This window comes from Chenopodium quinoa, unplaced genomic scaffold (genome assembly GCF_001683475.1).
Source record: "Chenopodium quinoa cultivar QQ74 unplaced genomic scaffold, ASM168347v1, whole genome shotgun sequence".
In the NCBI taxonomy this organism is placed as follows: Eukaryota; Viridiplantae; Streptophyta; class Magnoliopsida; order Caryophyllales; family Amaranthaceae; genus Chenopodium; species Chenopodium quinoa.
Window position 1 is genome coordinate 1,556,428 of NW_018745413.1, and position 25,238 is coordinate 1,581,665.

Here is a 25,238-nt window from a genome sequence, read left to right on the forward strand (position 1 = left end):
TATTTTTCATCATTCCCAAATATTACATTATCAATGTGTCATTTAATACTTGATGGAGAGAGTAATTATTAAAATCTCATAAACCGTGCCAATGTTTGAAAGCATCAAAAGTTTATGTCTTTATGGCAGCGTTTCTGTGCATGATTGTAGACAGCTAATTATGTCTCCCCGTTTTAGAATTCGGTGATGAACGACCTTTTACTAATGATGTCTAGAATCATTTATAAAAAGTTTCATCGGTTTTCTTCTAATTATTCTATTTTGACTATGTATGTTTGTCAATGTACTCGTATAATTTTAATTCTTGGTTTTGCTATTTGGACCTAATTATGATTAAGTGAGTGATCACTTTACAGCTTTTAGGTACAATATGTCTCACTTCAGTTACTTGTATATATCATAAACAATTAAACACTTAACTTAAAGAGGAAATTCTCTGAATGGAAATGGAGCACTGCCATCAAACAACTGATGTGCCAAAGGTGAATTTAGGCAGCCAAGGATTAGAGGTAACCTTCTCTCATAACTTATTCAACTGTTATCTATCTAACAATATTATGCTTTCTTTTTTATTTTATATTTTATTTTGTTTCCCTTTGACATCTGCTGATTGATATTTCTGTTTAGGTAAATTGAGAAAATATTTAAGTCTACCCAATTTAGAAGAAGATTCGATCCTCAACTAATTTTTCTTGATTATTAGTCTATTGAAATAGTTGTATTTTTTATTGGACATTTTGAATCATGGGAATGATGCAAGTGTGAAATGAAATCTGTCAAAGAATCAAAATATGAACAATGGAATGCAATTTTAAGAATGAATTTTTCAAAGCACATCTTTAGCGAATTTGATTCGCTTGAAAGATGAATTGGTTCCTTATTTGTAATACAAGCAAGATTAGTTAGATTGGCTTTTTTCATTGAAAATTATGAACATAGGTTAAATATTCACATAATATAAGAAATTTGTTCTTTGAGGGGATTTTTTTTTTTTTTATATTTTGTCTTATACTCCTAATCTCCTATGGTCTTGAATACTTGTATCACTTGAACTCACACATAATAACTTTCTCAACATCTACCATTTGCACAAGAATTAAGAAAGGGAAGAGAATGTAAAATGGTGGGTGGATGTAAAAAAGAAAATGAATAAAGTAATATTGTGGGCCTGTGGGGTAAGACCGTAAGAGGCTAAGATAGTAAATTAGGATTGACAAAAATGAAATAAATTAAACGCGTGCAACAAATTATGAAACGACTGAATACTGAATTTGTTTATTATTGTGAAATGAAGGCAATAATATGAGAGTAGAGTTAAAGAATGTTTTTTAATTTTTAGATTGTGTGTAAGAGAGGGAAGCAATTACAATTAGTGCAAGAGGAATTAGTGTGAAAGATAAATAATAAAAATAGAGCTGCTAAAAAAGAACAAATTAAAACAATAAGGGCCTGTGCCAAATATGAAGTTATAAAAATATTCATAATGGACAAAACAAGTGTTGCAAGTATTTAGGAATAGAGGGAAGTATAATATTTTGGGAGGAATTCCGAAAACAATGAAGTATATAGAGCATGTGAATTACTCCCTCCGATTTTAAATACTTGTTCCATATCTGATATCTCCATCCGTGGAGTTTTATGAGAAATTGGAGAAAGTAATAAAATATAGAGGTAGTGGGGTTGGTAGAATAATAAAAAATTTGTAAAATCAAAAGTAGTGGAGGGAATTGAGGAGAGAGAATATATAATTAATAAAATATGATTTATGTTGGGTCCACTAGTTGAGATAAATGAATTAATTATTGTAAAAACTTTCCAAATAAGGAAATGGAGCAAGTATTGCCGCAAAAGGAAATTGGAGCAAGTATTTAAAAACGGAGGGAGTATATAACACTGATGATATTTCAAAAATGTAAGTATAATTTTCGGTACACATCATAACGTAGTCCCCTTATTTACCTTCGAATCTATAAAGTAATTGTCACGTAGTCCTTTATTGGGATTCGTTTCCCATATTGAAGAAAGGAGAAAATTGTGTTCACTTTAGGCTAAGCAGCTACTCCCTTCATTTCAATTAATTACAAAAATGTTACTATAGATACAAAAAATGAAGACACCAATTGATACTTTATTAATTGTATCATAAGTAGTATATGCCCTCTGTGGAAGACTTCACTAACATGTGATTAGTTTATGTGCAAGTTACCAAAACACCAGAATTTTCATAGGCAATTAAAACTGAAGTTGGTAACCAAAATCAATTCATTAACATTCAAACTCAAAGCTAAGGCAAACACAAATGAGCTATTACAAATAGATTACAACATATAAAAAAAAGGCCACTAAAAACTTAATTTTGGTTATAAGTTTTTGACATGGAGTGATTTGTTTTTTTCAATTTAGTCATCATGTACAAGAAGTTTTTGGTGGGTTTAAAGAGGAAATTTTGAAAAGAATAACAAAAAATGAGATTGGACTCTTTGAATTGTGACTCTACTACCAGTGGTGATAGTTTGATACTCAATTTTATATTAGTTGCAGATTTTGGATTTTCTGAACAAGGTTACAATGAAAAAAATGAGATCATATTTGACAAGATATGTTATGTATGGTAGGTTTCTCGGTTAGGCTTTGGTTGTGGAGGACTGTCTGGTGTATACAATTCACCTCTCCCACATGAAGAAGGAATTTCACTTATCAGGCAAGCGTATAATAGGGGAATCGCATTCTTTGACACTTCAGATTTGTATGGTGATAACTATGACAATGAGATAATGGTTGGCAAGGTAACACTTCAGTTACCTTTTTTAAGCCTAGTACTGTTGCTTGAGAGATGTTGCCATGTAAATGAGGGGATTCTGATCATCAAGAATCAAACAATTTCATGTTTCTTTTTATTCACATTTAATATCAAATTTATACTATGGTAATGAATTGTGACAAGATTTTTCATACTCACAGTATGCCACTAATGAAATTAAGTGATAAGTAGGGAGATAATTTAGAAACACTATTATAGAGTCTTTTAGTTATATCCAATCCTTAATTATGAGAGGTTCGGACAATGAGACAAGTCGATCACTGATTTATAATAAAAAAGTGTACCTTTGGCTTAATCTCACAAAACTCAAGAGAAAGTTTCCTTTGTAATTTACATTTCAAGTTAAAAGATCTATTGCATCTGCAGGCCTTGAAGCAGCTACCTCGAGAAAAAATTCAATTAGCAACTAAATTTGGTTGCTTATGGTTGGAAAATGGAGAATTTGTTGCAAAGGGTACCCCTGAATATGTCAGAAAAAGCTGTGAAGGTAGCCTTAAACGGCTTGGCATGGATTACATTGATCTGTACTATCAACATCGTGTGGACACAATGGTGCCTACAGAACAGACTGTATGCTTCACTTTCTGCAGCTTTTGAATTCAATAATATCTTGAATCCAGGGAGCTTGGAATTGGTGTAGTTACATATAGCCCTCTTGGACGTGGATTTTTCGCAGGAAAGGCTGTAGTTGAGAGTTTACATTCAGAAAGCTTTTTGGTAAGAAAATCCAAGGTGTTTCCTTCTGAGTTCTTAAATTATAGCTTCGAGGATAAAGTCCTTATGTATCTAAGGAACCTAACTACTCATATAACCAAATTGGGTGCATGTTAAAGTTTCTTTGCGGTGCAAATGAACTTGACAAATAACTGATAGGTTATCTGCCTTTCTATCCAAAACTATACATTTTTAGTTATTATACAAAATTTTATGTCTGTGGTAAGAATATTTTCTATTTCTATAAAGTACTTCAATAAGGATTTCTATGCTGTCAGATTTATATACTCATGCTGTAGTACTGACTAATGATATATGTTCAACACAGATTGCACACCCGAGGTTCATTGGTGAGAATCTAGAGAAGAATAAATTACTGTATAACCGCCTTGCTGCTTTATCAACAAGGCATTCATGTTGCCCTGCACAGCTAGCTTTAGCTTGGTTATTTCATCAGGGAGATGACATAGTGCCAATCCCAGGTACATTAGCTTACTCTGTTGTAAATAGTATAACATAAAATAGAGACAGGTGTTTAACGAGTTCATCAGATACCAACTTCGTATAACCAAGAACATGACAAAAGCCGCTCTATAATTTATAAGACGTGTGTACAGAAATCCGTTCATGAAACTTTTAATTATTTGCAAAAATTTTATGAACATGGTGAATGAAACGGTGAATTTTTACTTTGATTTCATTCAGGAACTACCAAACTCGAAAATCTTGTCACCAACATAGAGTCACTGAAAGTAAAGCTAAGTACAGATGATCTGAAAGAAATTTCAGAAGCAATTCCAGTTAATGAGGTCAGTGGAGAACGAGATCCGGACGTCCTGGCAAAGTTGTCTTACAAGTTTGCTGATACCCCTGTTCTATGATGCAACTAAATAGCTGAATTTGGACTATAAATTAGCTTTGCTATGACATTTCTTTGTACACAAATGTTGAGCTTTGTAATTTGACTGCACCATCCTCTGATTATAAAAGGTACAGGATTGGCAAAGAAAAATTTTAGGGTCAAGCAGTGTATGTAATATACAATAATATAGGCCATTTTCGTACTTTTCAGCTGCTGTGAAATGGTGGCATAGTTTTTCTTTAGCAAATTGAACTACCCAGCAGTCAATTGTAAAACTAGGCCTTGATATAGAATGATAAAATAGCTCCCTAAAACTTATTGAACCAAAAATTAGTCACACTTATATGGGAGTTGAATCAATATATTTGAGAGCATTTATTCTATAAGAAATATTACATAGCATCATTCACATATGCCATACTATAGGAAGGCCCTTTACATTACTCCAACATATGGACAGAAAGAATAAGAAGAATTACACATTCTCTGCTAATACATCTATATTTACATTCGTATAATATCACTTCAAAATGTAAACCCCTAGTCTTCATCCGCTAAGGGTCAAGCTCAACTTCCTGCGCACTCAACTCTTCATCGTGATTTTTATGATCTCCTTCACCTCTATAAGCAGTCTACACCATGAAAATAGTGTTAAATATCTCACATGACAGAGTGAAACTGAATTTTTTTTTTTTCAATTTTCTTCTTTTTTTGCCATCATTTTAAAGGAACAGAAACTTTACCTCTCTTGGCAAATCAACTGAAAACAAGTTTATTTTGCTGGGACTGAAAGCAAATCCACTGCAGGATATATTGACATGTTAGCATGATAATACATAGCAAATACTTTACAGCAAAAATTAATGGTTGACTACCCGGATCATCTTTCCTGTACATTTTCTCAAAGAAAATGAGAAACTCACAGATTATGCAGTTAACATGCTAAGATTTTAAGATGACACACTCTAGAATTCTGTACATGATGCTAAATTAATATTGTAATTATTCAATTGATTTGCGTTTGCATTTTTTATTTTTCGTTCTTAGTTATTCTTATAGACAATTATTATTATAATCTTTACGTTTTTTTTATAAAAAGACATGCTCGACATGCTGACACTATTATTTAACAAATCATCACCTAAACATGTGGAGCTACTAGATCTTGCTATCAATTATAATGGAAATAAAGTGTTTTAAATTCAGAATAACTAATTTCAGCCAATTCAGATATTAACATATATAGTACTTGTCCAAAAGACTCAGTTGTTTCTATTAGTCGGTGTAGTTCCACGTTGTGCATAGTTTCCAATGCACACATTTAAGCATAAATATGCAAAAATGTATTTTAAAAAAATAAAAAATAAAAAATAAAAATAAAAAATAAAAATAAAATAAAAAATAAAAAAACTTAAGGAAAAGATAGATGCTACCACTCCTAACTAAGACATTTTTCTTTAAAGATCCCAATTATCAATTAGCTCATGACGGTCCCAACTTTAAGGGGGTCCTTTTTAAAACAGTTATTATGACCAGGCCGGTTAAAATTGTCATGTGTTGAATTTTTAGTGGTGAAGATTACGTATTGTTTTAAGGTGAAGAGAACAAGGCCTAAAGGGAGGGGGTAGGTGTTAATGGTGGTGAAGGATTTTATTTTTAATTTCTTTTTAACTACGCCTAATGAAAACTAAGACAAATGGCACTATTAAAGGTGAAATCGGTTAATATGTTGTTAGGGACCATATCCCGCCTAAAGTTAGGACCGCCAAGATTGGCCATAGTTGGGACTGGTGATGTCCATTTTCCTAAAATAAGTTGATATAATGAAACTACACATAAGTATGTTTTTTCTAATATATATTTGTAGATAAAGTACTAGATTCAATTTGCATTGGAATCTACAAGATTCAAAAAAGGACTAACAAAAGAAACGGGTGTATATCCTAGAAAGACAGAGAATACCATTTAGCTACAGCAAGCTGCCACACATATGGAATGAAGAACTCTTCAGGATGGCTTTCTTGTTCATAAGTGAAACGCAATTGAGTGAACATCTGGTGAAACGAAAAAAATGTGAGGGTCGACAGAAAACTTGTACTCAACATATTTTCTAAAGATGGATGAAAAAGAACACAAAAATATTTGTAATTTGACCTTCATTCCTTCCCCACGCTAGGATTTACAATTGTTGGTTATAACCTGAAGCACCTTTTCCACAGACCACTCACCATCTAACTCTTGAGCATCCATTCGAGTGTTGAAGAAATCTAAAACCTAAATATTGAAAAGAATAACACATTGTATCACATAGGAAACTGCATCACCTGAAGAGGATTCTGTTATGCAGAAGATGAACACACTTTGTGACAAAAGAATAAAATCTGAAGTAAAGAATTTTGCGAACTCATCAAACATACAGTAAAGATATTTTCAAGCAGTTCATTAAATCTGGGATGATTCCTGAAGGGCTGAAATATCTCCTGTCTGTGCATCACCGCATAAACACCTGAACAGATACATATAATTTGCAACAGTAAGGAAATGAAAAGTCACTATTATTTGCTCATTACAGTTTTAAGAATCTAGTACACTATACCTCTGGATTCCGTGGCAGAGCATACGTCAGAATTGCATTTATTATTTCCAGAACAATCCGCAAGAAATCAGTATAAATATGCAGCTCCATGGACTGTGAAAAATTTCACCCTTTTAACAACATACCATACCATACAGATCACAGGCAAAGATATATTAAGTATTACAGAGCCATGTCACAACCAAATCCAACAATTACCACATCTTCCAACATGTTGTCGCCTTCCGTGGAGTTTACTTTATTTATTTGCATCTTATCATTTTGCAGCTCTGCTAACTTGGTGTACCTGGTTGCATTTCATATGTTAACAAGCATACAAATTACAAAAACTCATAGGTACATCCAGTGTACTGTAACTTTAAAGTAGACTGGCCAATTTTAGGGCAACTTTTTAGCAGCTTTGGGGTAACTTCTAACCTTTTTTCAGGATAACTTTTAACCTGTTATAATTTTTAGTGTACAATAAGAGGTGATTTTGAGAGAAATGTTTTACAAAGGTTAATATAGTTACCTTTATACATTAGAAAAAAAAAAATTACATCGTAAAATATTGGAGAGCATTTTATCGATACTAAATAGAACTTCAGATTTTTTTAGTATAACTTTACACCTGATGTTCAATATTTATTGTACACCCACCTTATTTTAATTTTATCACTACAGCCAGTTCACTAATAAAATCAAAGAAGAGATGAAATAAAGGAAGAGCATATACTTGCAAGACAGCATATGGAATAGGCTGACTAATCTTTGTGATGCATATGCATCCAAACGATGAACATGAGGAGCCATATTCGCCAAAGCTGCCAGACAGTTCGTGTGGAGATAAACATCCTGCACGGAAAAAGCATCCAAAGAAATCATAACACAAAATAAATCAACGTATCTACATACATAAAACTCCACAATAGTGTTCACCGTAACGAAAAATGCAAGGTGATAAATAACAAGACCATACACTGGGTGGACATGTAACCTTTGATAGAATCAAATGAAAGCATCCAATCAGGCAAGACTATTCTAAAATAAATATGTTGCTTTAAGTATTGAAACGAAGACTTTATAGCTAAAAGGCCTGAAACCACAACACCATTCCATAACATCTCCACTCTAGGGACATTATAATATGAATAACAACATTCCCCAGCAACCAAGGCACCCAGATTTACCATAAGACACACAATCATTATAGTCAAATAACCAATGTGAGGATACAGCTTCCATCAATTACCACTCAGTCATTCGTCTAACTTTGCGATCTATATACCTAATATTGGTGGAAATGGTTCTAGGGTACTTTAAGGCTAGGGGGCAGTTTCACTATACTCTTTAATTTCTCTCTTTTAATATTAAAATCACTGTAAGTCAAAACCCACGAATTAGGTAGTCTACCTAGTTTTCTTAAATATAAAGAAAAACAAAACACTGCCAAAACAAACTTCTCTTATCTCCAGAGACCAATGCGGCAATGGGTAAACGAAGGATACTATAGATTTTCTTCATAACAATTATCATCAAATGGGATAAACAATCCCAGACATTCAATTGGCTGGATACCCAGTAAAAGCTATAAAGAGTAAAATAATATTCGACCAAATTTTCCTGCTTGTTTTCCTTCTCACTGATCTCCTCGATATAAAGGCACTTCTGAATTTCATAACTGCCTCAACTCTAATTAAGTCACTAACTTCCTAACCAAGCTAATCATAACCATCTAATATTACCCCTCCCCCTAGGCTGGTCTATTTCATTTTGATGATATGACTACCACTATTGATGTAACCTTCAAATATAAATGTACTTGTTTGTTCTAAATTTCAAATTCAGGCACGATGATCTAGGTAAATGCACAAAAATGCGCTTAGGTAATGTTAAAAAAGCCGAATTTGATTTCAAATGCTTAATTTCAATTATTTAATTTAAATCCTAACATTATATTTCAATTATATGGTTTGGGAAGAAGTAGGAATTCATAATTATAACTCCATCATGATGTTTGGTTAATGAGTGGAATTACAATAATAAATTCCACTTTTCAAATTAACATTATTACTCCTTTTTCGTTATTATGAATAAGGGGTTTTTTTTTTTTTAAATATAACACATTAGCATTTATGACAATAATAAGAATGACAATAATAAGAATAACAATAACAATAATAATAATAACAATAATAATAACAACAATAACAATAACAATAACAATAATAACAATAATAGCAATAACAATAACAATAACAATAACTATAACAATAACAATAACAATAACAATAACAATAATAATAAATAAATAAATAATATAAATTAAAAAATTTTAAAGCCCAACTGTCTCAATACAAGCAAGGGAATAAAAAAAGTTTATAAGATAGTGCCTATACTTTTATAAACTTTGAAAAGAATGGACTGTATATTGTACCTGCAGCCTACATAAGTTGTACTTCACAGTCCTTATAAGTATTATGACCATCAATGATCCAAGAGATGTATAGTTCAGGCGTCGTTCCTTATACCAAGGTACATTTGGTAGCATCTGCTCCAAGAAATACAGAAGAGGGGAGAGGGAGAAGCAAGAGGAAGCTACACATTAGTTATGAACTTGATAATGCTAAGCTATAAACTTGGAGACAGCAAACAAAGCCAAGACGGAGGATCTAACCAGCTTGTGAACACTAGCATTGAAAGTAGAATCCTGACTGAGAATAAGAAGAATAATCAACAGCATGTAGATCTGATTTGATGTCCTATTTGGAGCATTATACAAAATTTCCAAGATAGGCATCAACTGGATAAACACAATAGCAATGACAAATTAGGTTAGTCTGCATACAAGCAATTATTTATCGCATCATACAACTATTCAACAATTTACTACATAATACATAAGCTTGCTAAGTCACGGTTACAGGTCACTGGTATCACATGATAAATCAAGCAGAACATTAAAGCAACAAATGCTTAAACCCTTAAACACCAATAATAAAAATAAATAATATATAAATAAATAAAAAAAGAAGTTTAGGAAAAAAAAAAACAAAGGAAAAGGTTCTACATATAAACAACGTAATATTTCAGATTCACGTCATACCAGAGTATCGAGATCAGTCCGCACTAACACATATTCCAGAAAATCTGCATTCCCATGCACCAAAGAATAGAGAAGCAGGATAGCAGCTTCATCAGCTAAGCACCTGTAATGGGAACACAGCAGATTAACAATAGTCAATAGATGACCAGCAGAGCTGAAGACTTTTAGACTATGTGCTACTGCTGTATAAATGAGACACATGTTCTAAGCAAACTGGAAAAGTTTTAACAAGGATTGAAAAGGCCCAAAGTATTTAGACAGCAGGGAAATCATATAATACTTTAATACACACAATATCTAGTACAATGTACATTGGTAGTGAAGGGTTACATTGCTGCAGATTAACTAATCCCAGTTACTTGTCAGCAGAGCTAGAAACCTTTAGGCTCTATTCCAATGTTAGTGGGGAAGATTGTCATTTTACTAACATGAAAACAAATTTTTAAGGTATAAACCATATACTAGTTGTACTGATTGCTGCTCTCCCGTTCACATTCAAGCATGGTATCCCTCCCTCCCCAAACAAATCTAAAAGTCATTATTAACTGTTTTGGAATGTTTGTCAAAATTCTTTTCTCCCTTTCAAATTAAATAAGTTCACATAATCTCCAATATGCCCCTTCAAAGATTTATTTGCAGAAATAGACGCTTTTCAGTCAGGAAAACAAATATAGAAGCAAAGACAAACTTTCGAGACATGTATTAACTATTTTCTTCATTAAAAAGGAAAAACCAAAGAATCTACAACTCCTCCTGCCAACCCCAGGTTTTATATTTACAAAGAAAAAAGCTGGCCTGGCTTTGACAACTTAGAAAAAAATAAAAATAATTCATGTTAAGATAAGTACAATTCTTTTTGGCTCTTTACAATTGTTAGGGAAGACTGGTAGTGGACTTTGATGCTTATTTGTCGGAATTACTTTGATTGTTGATGGCTGTGTTTTATCCTAAATTATTGTTCATTGGTGAACCTATGCCCTATGCCTTTTATTATTGATTTTCCCCTAATTTGATTATTGTCGTAGCATAATCTTTTTCAAACAATTGTTCCCAGTAATCTATTTTTAATTGATTATGACTTAAAGAGCATTGTTTTCCTGTGGATTCAACCCTACTTCCCTATCTACTTTAGTTAGAGGATTTTAAGATTTAAATTTGATTAGGTGATACGATTTTAGCCTATCAGTGGTGTTGGTTAGGGAACAGGGAAAAAAATAAAGGATGATGGTTTTAAGAGATCACATGCCCCTCACATGATACAAGGTCAAAAGTTGGGATTCGGCATAATGTCTATTCCGGGGAAAAAAATTAAATTAAATTAAGGTGTGTTCTTACAAAAAATAAATTAATTTACAAGGTGGTTTCTTCCAAAAAAAAAAAAAAGGTTTTGTATTGTAAGGAGATTTTTGGCAAATTTTCCTTAAAAATCATTATAAAGAAAGGTTTAATAATATTACTTGCAGATTTAAGAGATTGGAAGATAGAAAAAGAATAATGAAGTATAATTCAGTGCCTTTTGCCTCCTTTAACTACATGCACAAGGCTGTGAAAAATCTCATTGGGAATTGAGATGAGGTGGTGTTCATAAGATGCACTTGGGGAAGGGAAGGAACAGGGTAGAAGTGAAGGCTGGTGGTTAGTGGTTTGAGAGGCTGTCAATGAAGGAAAAGGGATGGAGATTGAAAAGGAGCCTTTGTAGGTCGAAGAAAGTCAGAAGTACAGGGGAGAGAGAGATGGAGCTGAAATAAAGAACTGAAATGCAAGTAAGATGACAGACTACAAAGAGAAGAAAGCAATTGTTAAGGGGGAAAGGTTATTTCAGCGGAGGGGACTGGGTAACTATTAACCCCATTTTAAGGAAAATGTATTACACCTTAAAGTATATCTCCAACCCAGGCAAATAAAAAGTCATACATCCCCTAACCCCATTATTCTATCCTTATTATTAGCAATATACGCAAACTCTGTATAATATCACAAGAATTTCAGGTAATCTTCCACACAACTGTCTGCATCATTTAAAAAAAATTAATAACAAGTAAATAGATCTACAAAAACTGGGGACAAGTTTTGAGCTACGGGGAAGCCAAGAAGGAGGCAAAAGGGCACCCCTAGGAAGTCAGCCACTCAAATTCCTAAATTTTAGTAGACTGTGACGGTAAAAAATATGAGTAATGAATAAATCAAGTGAAATAATTATAATTATGAATTATTAGTAGATAAAAAGACACTCACATTCCTAAAGTATCATAAAGTGAGGCAAAGGGTACCCTCGCAAGTGGGCCACTGTGAGCATTCCCTTCAACATCAAGCCGATCAACTGCAAAAAGATGACTAATCAAACCCAAAAAAAAAAAAAAAAAATGAAAGGAAGAATATAGACTGAAGCACTTACATTCAACATCCCTTGCATTTTCTAAAGCCTTGCAAAAAGGATTTTCACAAAAATATGTCTTTTCTATATGCAAAGCATCTGAAGCACCATTACCATCATTTTTACCAATAATGGGATCATCGACAACAGCACATTTACGAAAATGTACAAGAATAAGTAGTATATGAAGACTGTTCTGTGCCAATAGACTTTTTGAAGCTTCATTGTTTGAACCAACAATGAGATTGAGTGGGATAACACAAAGTTAGCTGCAAATGCAATGCAAAAATGTCAGCACAGCATAACAACAAATGATGTTGCATAAGCAGGGTAGAAGGGAAAGAATAGAGAAATAAAATATCCAAATTTAACCTTTCATGCATAAGATGACAGCTCAAAAGTAAATAATTTATGGAAAGTGGCCTAGAATTATAGCTTCTTTACTAAATCATGAAACTTTGATGAGTTAGACAACATTTACAGATGTTTCAAAATCCAAACAGCTGATTAAATCTTTGCTGAAATATCTATCCAAATATATTGACTACCCTGATTTTCAATATCTTACAACTTTATGAATCTTGAAACATAAAAAGTCATATTATGTGATCATGTCAAGTTGGAGTTAATGCCAAGTTGGATGAAACTAAGGATGGGGTTACTGCCAAGTTGGAGCAATGGAGGCAAAGGTTGGAATCTAGAGAGTTTAAGCTAAGTCGGAGTAAGACTGAATATTTGGTTTGTCGATTTAGTACTCAGAAAGGGACAAAAGTGGTGAGTTTGGATGGAAAGGATTTGACCATGAGTGAATGTTTTAAGTATCTTGGGTCGAACATCCAGAAGAATGGTGACATTGATCAAGACGTGGCCCACGGGATTAAGTTGGGGTGGCTTAATTGGAGAGCGGCCACGGGAGTGTTATGTGACCGAAGCATTCCCTTACAATTGAAGGGAAAATTCTATAGGACTGCCATAAGACCGGTGTTGCACTATGGTACAGAATGTTATGTTGGGTTTTAAGAAGGAGCACATTAAAAAACGGAGGTTAAGGAAATGCACATGTTAAGATGGATGTGTGAGAACACTCTAAGAGATAGAATCAGAAATGAGGTAATTCGCGAGAAAGTAGGTGTAGCAGGCATTGCAGATAAACTACGAGAAAATCGCCTGCGTTGGTTTGGGCATGAAAGACAAAGACCCGAGGGTTCACCGGTTCGAGGAGTGGAAGAGTGGGACCATGGAGGGGTTAAACGAGGGAGAGGGAGACCAAAAGTCACTTAATGGGAAGGAGTTAGGAAGGATATGAGGTATATAGATATGAGGTTTATGTCGATGACTACACAGAATAATCAAATTTAGTTCATGTTAGCCGACCCCACTTATGGGATTAAGGCTTTGATTGATTGATATTGTGATCATGTCAACTTCACAAATCTTAAATAAATTGAATGAAATCAGCACCAATAAACAAGTATAAATACAATTGGCAGCAATAAAATAAAAATAAAAATTACATTAACCTTATAGTATATTATTAGTGGACAGAGTGACAGTCAATTAAAATTCTTCCACAGAATCCCACACTACTCTACTAGGCTAAGATAAAAAGTTGCTGTGTTATAAACACGGGCACTACCATTGGCTCGGAGATGGTGGGTTGTACATTAGGCTATTTTTATCACATGTAACATTTAATTTGTGGTAAACTGCTTTTAAACGACATCAGGCTTGCAGTGGATATAACATTTCCCAATCTGCAATTGATACTTAAGACTAAGAGCTTTACAATGATGAAGTGAGACTTGGCAAAAACTGTTGAAAATGCTAATTACAGGAAGTAAAATACTAATATGTTGAAGAGACAAATCAAGGATGTTTTGTTCAACAAGCCAACACTACAAAGTACAAACAAGCCATTCAAATGAGCAATTGCACTTATTCTAATTACGTATTACAATATCTCAATAAAAACAACCAAAGAAATCTATATTGAGTTTAAATTAAAAGAAAAATTAGGGGGGAAAAAAAAAAAAAAAAAAAAGAAAAAAAAAGCAACATCATCACTGCCTAATTTAAAACATTCCTAGTTAAGATCTAAGCAAGGGTTAATTATTCATAGGAAAAACCACTACTAAAAATAAGTAGAGGAGATATATGCATCAAAGAAATTTTTACCAGCAACTGATCCAACTTTTTGTAAGACACCAGACTGACTCCCTTCAAAGGCAGAGTAAGATGCACCACTGAAACCACTGCGTGGTTGGGAAATATAATTTATCAGCAGCTTGGAAACCACCGATGCAACCAGAGAAGCTTCCTGAAATTTTAGATAGTAAGTTCATGATAAAATTGTAAGAGAGCTAGGGTCTTAGACAATCACGTTGAAAACTAAGAAGCCACTGTTATTCCCATCACCTGAGACATAATAGCATCTAGAAATGGATGGAAATCCTTCGGTCCTGATGATGGGCCAGACAGAAGCTGAGTCGACATGGCGGCCATCATGAAGTTAAGCAGTTCACAGTGAAGCTGGTATGTGTGAGGACTTGCATTCCAAGTGAACCAGTCTCAGGATGATGATGGAAAGAATTATTTAATGTATATATATTAAGGAGGCATTTCTTGGTAGCATTTGGAGTGCAGAGTGCCTCATAAGCAATAATTAAAATCAGACGAATGGTTAAAGAGATTATATATAATACTAGAATTGAATATTTCAAAGATCCCATAAGTAAAAATCAACTAATCAGATAGGCGATTATAAATTAATCAAATCAAAATATATAAAATTTATCTTTTGCTATATGCAGATAGACTAAAAACTACTTCCTCCGTTTTTAAATAGTTGCAACTCAAACTTTTTTACGCTATTTAAGAAAAGTCAGGTTCACATGATGTAATACATTTTAAAATGGGTGAGAGGTTTTTTGGAGTATAATTTAATGGACCATGTGCTTTAAATAAGAAAAATAGTACAACTTTTTCCCAATAAACTTTCCATTTATAGTGTGTTACAAGTATTGTAATATTTCCACTTTAGGGAAGTATTGCAAGTATTAAAAAAACGGAGGAAGTAGTAAATGACAAATCTAACATTCTAAATCAGTCAAAAATAAATATGGCGCTATTTTCTGTAAGAGTATCTATCCATATTTCCGTCCCTAATTAGTTAACACGATTGTCTTTCTTTCCATAAAGACCCTCATTTTTTTTTATCTCTCACCTACTTTGAACCCATTACCCACTAACTATAAAATAAATCAATCAATCCATCAAAGCCTTAATCCCAAAAGCGGGGTCGGCTAGATGAACCAAAAGTGTATCATCAACAAAAATCTTCCTCCTCCATCCCTTACGATGTTACTAACTTACGATCCACTAACTATAAAATAAAAAAATTAATAGAAAAAATAATACCCATCATCCACAAACTATTACAAAAAAAATACCCCAACACTCACACCTATAATAGTATATAACCCTCTACCTTTTCTACAGTAACATAGGAAGTCAATAAAACATGCCTAAAACTGTGTTGGTCGAAGTCTTCCAACTAAATAGGGATGGAAAGAGTATTTGACTAATAAAAAAAAATTAAAAAAAAAACAAAAACTTACTTAATTGTACAATATTAAAATCCAACTATGACAAAAGTTAAAACCGACAAATCTTTGTCGGAGATTGTAAATTAATTTATAAAATGAAAGACTAATGAGTATTTTTTTTGTCCTTCCTCTGTTTCACTAAAGTTATAATGCTTAGGGTTTGACACATTATTTAGTACAAGAGAGTGGAAAAAGTTAAGAGTAAAAAATATATTAAGGAAGATATAGAGGAAAGAAGGAAAAAAAAAAAAAAAAAAGTGTTGCAATAATTTTGAAACATTCCAAATAAATTAGTGTTGCAATTATTTTGAAACAAAGGAAGTATAATCAATTAACTACAAATATTGTAGGGGATTTCAGCATTTTAATATTTCATGGTAGGCAGGTTAAAATATAATAATTATACTTTTGCCGTGGAAGGAGGGAAGATTTAGGTTTTTTTTTTTCCTTGAAGTAGTTAAAGGTATTGTTCGATTGTTTCGTAATAATGTTCTGATTTTTATATTGATATTCCTCTACCATATTTAATATTTGTAAATCTTTTCATGACAAAAGTTGGATCAGAATACAATTTATTGCAAAACATACAAATTATCATTAATTTTCAAAAAAATTTGAAGAACCAATCTAAGGATGGAAGGGAAAAACATGTTATACTATATATGGTTTTATTTGTTTTGGGTTAGAGAATTAGGATAATCACATACAAAGCTATTAATGTAAGCGACATATAAGCAACTAAACAAACAAATGAGATCATAGAATTAAATTATATGAACAATTTATAGAGCAACATAAGCAAATGATTGTCTTTTGCTTTAAGAAGATTTATATTCAAATAAAATATTATTCAAAAGAATCTACCTTGATTCTTAAGAAAAGAAAAGAAGAGGAAAGAAGAAAAACTAAATAGAAGAAGCGGCCCCACACAAGAGACAAGTATACAAAATTGTAGAAAATAAAAAACTGTGCATGGGCTTAAATCTTGTCTTAAATAAGAAATTTGTTTTTAACTCCATACCTAGCCTCAATTGTGCCAATAAAGCTAAGTACACTGCGGATAACGATGTTTCCAACACTTTCATCTGCAGATCAGGTCCCATCAGGAAGAAAAATTAGTAATCCTACAATACCTCTTTTTTTTTTTAAAAAAAAAAAAAAAAAAAAAAAATTAAGGAGAGGGGTGATGACAACACAAATTACATTTAAAAAGTAGCATCCGCATTCATTGCAAAATGTCAAGTAAATAAAACTTAAATCATAAATCTTTCACTTATTATGACTTATGAGACATCATAATGTTCAAGTGGCCCACAAATGGGCTCCAGAGTAAGCAAGCTACTAAAACAATAAACTAGAACAGAGAAGAGGGTGAAAGAAGAAAGTTCTCCAATGCCAACATAAGGAATTGATAATAGATCTTCATAGTCCAAAATTCCAAATAGCAAATAGACTAAATGAGATGTAAATCAAAGAAAATTACAGCATGTTAATCACAGAATATTCTGAGTAGCAGTGTTGACAATGATTCCAACACTTTAAGCTTTAGAACTGGGACATAACATTATATAAACTAAGTTCAGAGACTGGGACATAATAATATTTAAAATTTGTTAAAAGAAAATACTTTTTTATTTAAAGAAGTTGCTTCACAAAACCTATGTGTGCACCTTTGTTCCCTGCCTTACATATTACATATTTATGCTAGAAACTCGATCTAATTGACAGATATCAAGCAAGGTTTTTTTTTTTTTCTTTTTTTGAGAAAGATATCAAGCAAGGTAGTTGCAACTTCTTTTCTATAAACTACTACCTCCACTTTCAAATGAAAGTTGTTTTGGCCTTTTATTTGTTATTTAAAACACAAGCAATTCAGTAAGATCTATGGTACATTTTTATCTCTTGAAAACATCAGTGTCAGATTATTGATATTGTTATTCTACCAATGCAACATAAATGTCAACATATCATACCAACATAATTTCTTTAATCAATTACATACCTATACAAATAAGTATAAAAATCAGTTGCGATTTAAGTACACTTTAAATCTTTAATAAGTAAAGTTCTCTTTTTGGGGGTGGGAGGGGAGAGGGGGAAACATAAATATACTAGGCCACTCTCGGATACCAATGCAAGACTTTCACATAAAAAGTAAGAAATCACATGACAAGTAATGCAGATGTATTCACACAACACATTCAATGCATAAAAGGTACCACAGTCACTACACATCTTGTACCCAAACCCGACACACTATATAATTACCTTCAGGAAATCCACTTGGTACCTCGTGATTATCCAGAGAAAGATGTAATTCTTCAAAGTTTCCAGTCTTGCTATTTCTATTGTGTGTATAAGAAAAACTGAAGATAAGTAGGCAGCATTTAGAGCCTTCATAAAGGTAATGGATGGAGCACCAGGGCATGAAATACAATCTTGCAAACAATATGATAAGTGGATCAAGAGTTTCGCAAGATGCCTTGTGTAATAGTTGTTCTGCGCTGCATGAACAGGGAGATAGAAAAAACAAAGACTGAGCCAGTAAGCAATCATTTTAATTCATACCACGTACTCAGTGTGAATGTGCAATACAGGAGGGTGGGTAGTCAGGATACTAAAAATACAGCTAACAGTAATTAAAACAATGAAAAGTGTTTCCAAAAAAAAATGTACTACCTCTGTTTCACATTATTTGCAACTTTAGCCAAAAATGAATCCTACACATTATTTGCAACAATGTTTTCTTTCCTTTTTAGGTTGTCATTTCTCTCTCTCCCTCCTCATCAGATGCCAGGCCCATAGAAGCGATAACCTAGCAACCCCAACAGCAATTCTATAAGGCAACATAGGTGTGAGCTTCAGACAAAGTTTATGAGCCACACTTCTTGTAATACTTTCATAGTTTCATTCATTTGCTTGTATACAATTATTAAGAATATGGAGCTGGATTGTGGGATGAGCCAAATTATGGCTTATGCATTCCACAATTAAGTCAATCCACTTGTCATCACATAAACCTCATTCGACTAAAACTTCTTGGAAATTCTTGAAGGATGTATGTTAGACTATTAAAGGTGGCACCGATTTAAAATTGCCAGACAAAATTCAGTATTCTGCCTCTATTGACTTTACATTTTCCTGCTTGGTCGCATGAGAAAAGTCTACACCACAACCCGACTGTGGCAATTGCCACATTCCACAACCTACCTGTGGACTGTGTGGAGTACACTGATTTGGCAATGCAAAGCCATAAAAGTTGTCATTATACCAATATTATATCCCTTTCTCTGTAAACCTTCATTGAAAGAATGGCAATCTGATTTTTGCTGCAAAAATCCTAATTTAATTTTGACATTTCATCACAAAACACATTTTTTTGTTCATCGATCTCTAATCAGCTTTGAATGCTTAATGATTGCACTTAAGGAATTATGAGTTATGTATTGAGGAATTATGGGTTAATTATGCTGAAATTTTGTTAATGGCATTTGGCAGAGTTGAATTTAATTTTAGTATGGAAGCAATTGATTAACACTTACAGTTATTTTGTGGGTATTACTTTTTTTTTTTTTTTTTTTTTTTTTTTTTGTGTGTTTGTGTGTGTGTATGTGTATTTCTCAGTGTTTGGTTTCTAGATATGCTTAGGAATTATTTTTATTTCAAAAGTATAGTTGTTCTAATTGCATGCTATCATAATAATTTTACAAACATATACATGTTTAATTTTTCGAGGCTTATTATATATGATTTCTATTTAAAGTTGATGCAATTGAGTTAGTCTTAGTATTGAACCTTAATTTTATGAGCTTGGAGAATTTCTGCTCTGTTTAGCTTATGTGCAAGTATCATGATGATTGTTGTCACGTGTTGATTCTTACACTTTCAAAGTACTAGATCATAAGACTCATATGCTCTATGACTTATATGATCTATGCCTTAAAGGCTTGAATCTTCCGAAATTTTCTTATGGCAGGGGATAAAAGGAAGGATGTGGCTCCGAACTGTGCTGCTTCTTCAGGGAAAACTCCTCTTATCCTTGCTGTAATAATCCTTCTTGACTCGCAACTATACTTGTTATGATGTGTGCTATTTGGTTCTGCAGGAACACAAAGTATTCTTTAGAACTGCAGCTCATGATTACCCTTCTGCATCAGGTTGGATCCCCCCTAAAGGTATTATCATGTTGAATGTGGATGCTAATAATTTGGTCTCTGGATCACATGTTGGGTTGGGGGTGGTTACAAAAAACAAGCTTGCAATTAGGTAGTGTTGCTTGCTTCAGTTTAGAGGTGTGGTGGTTTTTTTGGGTTGAATTTGAGTGATGTATCGTTTTTTTGGGTTGATTTTTTATATTGTTAGTAGCATTATTGTCTGATTTGTAATAGAATTGTTGATCTACAGGTGCAATTCTATCTCCCCTTTCTCTTTCTTGTTCTTATTGGTTCAATTTTCATCTAACCTTTAATATGAATAACTTACTTGTTATTTTTTCCCTATCTTTCCATTTTCTCCCAAGATTTTCTCTTTTTAATTTGCTTATAAGCATATCGTGTTTGCTGCCAAAATTTATGTTGTCAAGTTAGATATTGCTGTTGTGAGTGACTATAGAGGGTAGCTGTTGTTTCACGCTGTTGCTGCTGTTATTCTGGTGCTGCCTGTTACTGCTGTTCTGTTCGTCCAAAAATATCGACCTAAAGTTGTTTTTTGCTCATAGTCCCTTCATCAATGTTGTAGATCTTGAAAAGTTATTCAATCTAGGCTCAAGAATTTCTCGATTTGGAGTTGTGTGCTAGGAGTTATGCCTTTTGGAATTTACCGCGGTCTGCTACCCTGGTTCTATTGCAGCGGGCTGTTATTGCTCATTTGATGTCTATGTGGTGTTGTTGTGTTGAGTTGGTTGGGGTGCTAACTCTTATTTATTTTGTCTTCCCTTCTTCCATTTATTTACACATTAGTTATAAAGTTAAAATGTGGCCAAGTTTGATTAATGACTATTTGGATAATGACTAATTGATAATTTGCCAAAGTGATGAGGATTAATGTATATGTAAAAAATAGAGATTTGATTTCTCAGCATTCTAAAGCTAGGGCCTTATTTATTTTTTTGATTAAGATCGTTAAATGTATAAGTGATTATTTTCTTAATGAAGGTTGCTAGACAATTTGCTCTGACAAGCAAAGGAGTCAAGAACCCTCGCGTTACCATCTTGGAGCTGTTGCTCTTCGGTAAATTTTCATTTAAAAAAAAAGATGACTCTTAACATTTTTTTTATTAAAAGATTGTATGATTTCAAAATTGAACTAATTGTTTTGAATTATCTTCAATGATTAAACCTTTATAACACACTCTTGATCCAAAATGGACACCATGTATTACTTTATTATAAATTATAAGCAGAGTGCTCAACGATCCGTATAATTTCATATGTAGTTTATGTAATTATGAACTTGAAATCCTGTATATACTATTACTACACTTTATGCTTTTGATTAGGGATCAATAAATGTCTGTTAACAGACAAAACAATGAGGTATTCTTGTAAAAACAAGAAAACTATCTCAGTATTGATCTAAGCTTGTAACATACTATTCCGTATTAACTTTGTGGTAGAAGTTATATGATGACACTACAAGTGTAATATCAAGAATTCCTTTTCAACTAATATATTTGGTTTTGGTTAATTGGAGTCTTTCAGGTTAATACTCTAAGGTAGCAACTGCAGCTCATTGCATCAAGCATATAGCGATGACAATTATGACTTCAAATGCAACAGGTTGCTTTTCTTTATCTTGTCGTTCAGGAAAAACAAAATGTGTGCTTCAAAAGAGTTCACTGATATGTAGTACGGAGTAGTAATATTGAGCTTCATAGCTTTTTGGCTTGTTCTTTTACACATTTTGAGATTCATTTTTTATGTTCGAGAATTTTCTAGGCCCAAAATTCTATATTCTTTGTAAATTATCTACTGATCGTGTGCTCTATATAGCTTGGTTTGATTCTTCTTTTGGATACATGTATAATCTATGAATATAATCAATTTGTTTTGTTCTGGATAATTTGGAGTGGAAGTTGTTGCATGTTAAATTGTTAATTGGTTGTACATTATGCTCTGTTTTTTTTTTTTCAATAGTTGTACATTAAACTGTTGAAGGTGAAAAAAAGAGAGATGAGCCAGGAGGAGGGAGAGAGAGAGTCTTGGAGAAAAAGAGAGATATAAGGGTCAGAAGAGAAAGAAATAGAGCAAATAAGAGAATGAGGGGCAGGGAGAGAGAGATAGAGTGATAAAGAGGGGGATGAGTCAGGAAAAAGAGAAGGGTCGGGAGAGAATAAGAAAGAGAGGGAGGCTTACTAAACCATTTGAGCTAGACTAGAAAAGTGGATAGGTTAGAGAAAAAAGGAACAAGAATGTGAAAGAAAGCAAGGATGAAAGAATGTGAAAGAAAGCAAGGATGAATAGAAAAGAGAAATGAGATAGAGTGATAAAGAGAGAGATGAGTTGGGAAAGTGAGAAGGGTCGGTAGAGAATAAGAGAGAGAGACTTACTAAACAATTCCAACTATACAAGAGAGTGGATAGAACAAGAAGGTGAAAGAAAGCAAGGATGAATAGAAAAGGGAAATGAGATAAGACAAGGAAGAAATATAAGAGACGGTATATATGAAGGAAGAAAAGATAGGAAGAACTTAAAATCAAGTTAGTGACTACTACACAAATAAGATCTCGTAAACATCAATTTATCTTGTTAATAACACCCCAAGTTATGAAACGCGATCACAACCACGAATATTACATATCATACCATCGGGGAGGCACGCGCGTAGTGTGTGCTCCAGCGACTATAATCTTAAATATAAAAAGTGTAAAGCTATTCCCTCCCAACATATAATTGTACATATAAAAATTTATAAATAAATGACCGGTACACAAATCATATTTCTCCGAACCACTTGAAAATTTTCTACTTCAAAAAGTCTAATAAACTAATATACAATTCTATCCTATATTTTACATTTAAAATAATATCTACAACAATAGTATAGTTTTTTTAAACAAAAATCATTAAATTATAACAAGTTCTAGATAACTTCACTTATAGCAGTTGTTTTCCCATAGATATTTCTCAATAAAAACTTTATCACTACTCCTTGTTAGTACTTAATTCATGTATCTTTGCTATTACAAAACCCGAACAACAACCACGAATATCACAAAAATGAAGACAACCACGAGTTCTACTTATCTTACCGTTGGGGGAGCACGCGCAACGACTAGTATAATTAAAAATACATACCTCTTTTTTTACTTTGTTCTAGTCACTTTTCGTTGAGGTACTTTCTTTGCATTTACATCTTTTTCATACCTTTTTCATATACATAACCACCCTTTTCACCATCATTCTTACTTAATCCAACATCTTTCAAAAAAAATCTACTTACCTTTTTCAAAATCTTCACAATCTATATATCCATAATATCTAGCTTAATATTAGACGGATATAAATTTCAATGACAATAATTTGCAGCAGTATTTTTTATCTATAAGAAAATGTATGTATTTGATACAGTCTCAAATGTAACGTTTATCATTACCGTTTCCAATTCTAATGTGTTTCCATTACTAATAACCTATGTTACTCAACATTTGTGTATTTTTGACATACAAATTGGCTATTTCGTGTAAAACTTCCACAATTTTGTCCCAAATTGAAGTGCCAAAAAGTCCATACCCATGTCAAAGTGTTGATGATCCGACACGAGTTAAGTCGGTAGGCAAAACAAGCGGTTTGGCAACAAATGCGAGTATTTGAGGTAAAATGAAAGCCCAAGTTTCAAAGTTACTAGCTACACACAATCTCCCAAACCCAACATCAATCAAATTCAACTCTAAAACCCTTGCTAATTATTAAAAAAAAACCCACAAAATATTCCCCAAATTAAATTCAATTTCAAACATATAATCAAATAACAAAGCAATCTACAACAATGTGATACCAAATCAAGTTAAAATGCATGAAAAAAACAACCTCAAAATCAAATTAAATCAAATGCACAAAAAATTAACTAACCCAAAGAGTCGCAAGCTTGACGAACACGATCAGGAGGCCAATGGAATTGAAGGGGTAACTCAAGCAATTTGTTCCAAAATTCAGAGGTAAGAGGAAACGATTTCTCACCGACAAAAGTAGCGATGACATACTCAACCGTATCCTGCGGTACAACACTAGCGTTACGCGGCATAGATGGTACGGAACCCATTTGAATTGGATCGCAATTAACGAGTCAAATTGGTTAGAATCAATCAATGCAACTCGATCAATCAATCAAATTGGTAAGAAAAGAGGAATTGAATTACATTGCAAGAAGGAAGAGAATGGAGTAAGAGATTGAGGTGTGGAAATTCAGGGGAGATTAAATGCGAAAAATGCGAAAGAAAAAATGGGAGAGTGAATGAGAAGGAAGAGTGAGTTGAGGAACAAAGTTGAAGCAGATCAAGAACAGATTTGATCATATTTTGTAGCACACAGTTCAGTTCAGTTCAGTTCAATTCAGCTCAGTTCAGCTCCTAATTTCCTTCAATTATAAAATATTCAGTTCAGCTGAATTCAGTCAATGAGAACAGGCCCTAACTCTGTCCCACCTTGACCGCACTCAAGCCTTAGCTCCACCTTGACCATCAGCTCCACCACCCATACCACCACTCACCTTGATTGGCCACCGCCACGACTCCACCTTAACAACAAATTTGACTGATTCCACAACGGTTAACCACCAACATTGTACTATTTCCGTCCAATGAAATGAGTCGACGATGGTCTGCTTTCATATCGGAGGCACTCGGTGGGGATGACGAACCTTCGACGCCGTCGAGTCCAGTGTATGTCGGACTTTTTTTCAATTTTCGTTGTACCCGATCGCATGTTACATGCGACTATACCGTGTGGTGTAGTCGAATGCTATATGCGAATCCACCATGGTGTAGTCGCATATACTGTAGTATAATCGCACATAGCATGCGACTATGCACACAACATGAAAATTAAAAAAAAAAATTATCATCGAATTGGCCGGCGATTTCCCCGCATTTCCCGGCAAACGAACCCCCTTCCCACGTCGTTCCATTGTCGTCATCCTCTTGCTTTTTCCGGTTGATTTGGTGTGGCAGGTGGTTGATTTGGTG

At 33.3% G+C, this 25,238-nt stretch overlaps 1 protein-coding gene and 1 pseudogene across 1 annotated transcript; one reads left to right on the forward strand and one right to left on the reverse strand.

Annotated features, from left to right (window-relative positions):
- Positions 1 to 355: 355 nt before the first annotated feature.
- LOC110713467 (perakine reductase-like) lies at positions 356 to 4,575 on the forward strand. The gene is given in 5 exon segments (XM_021891911.1): positions 356 to 509; positions 2,616 to 2,786; positions 3,188 to 3,538; positions 3,864 to 4,017; positions 4,241 to 4,575. Coding segments are annotated over 5 exon segments (921 nt in total). The 5' UTR covers positions 356 to 440; the 3' UTR covers positions 4,417 to 4,575.
- Positions 4,576 to 4,664: 89 nt separating this feature from the next.
- On the reverse strand, positions 4,665 to 24,738 carry LOC110713468 (annotated as a pseudogene).
- Between the last annotated feature and the right edge of the window lie 500 nt (positions 24,739 to 25,238).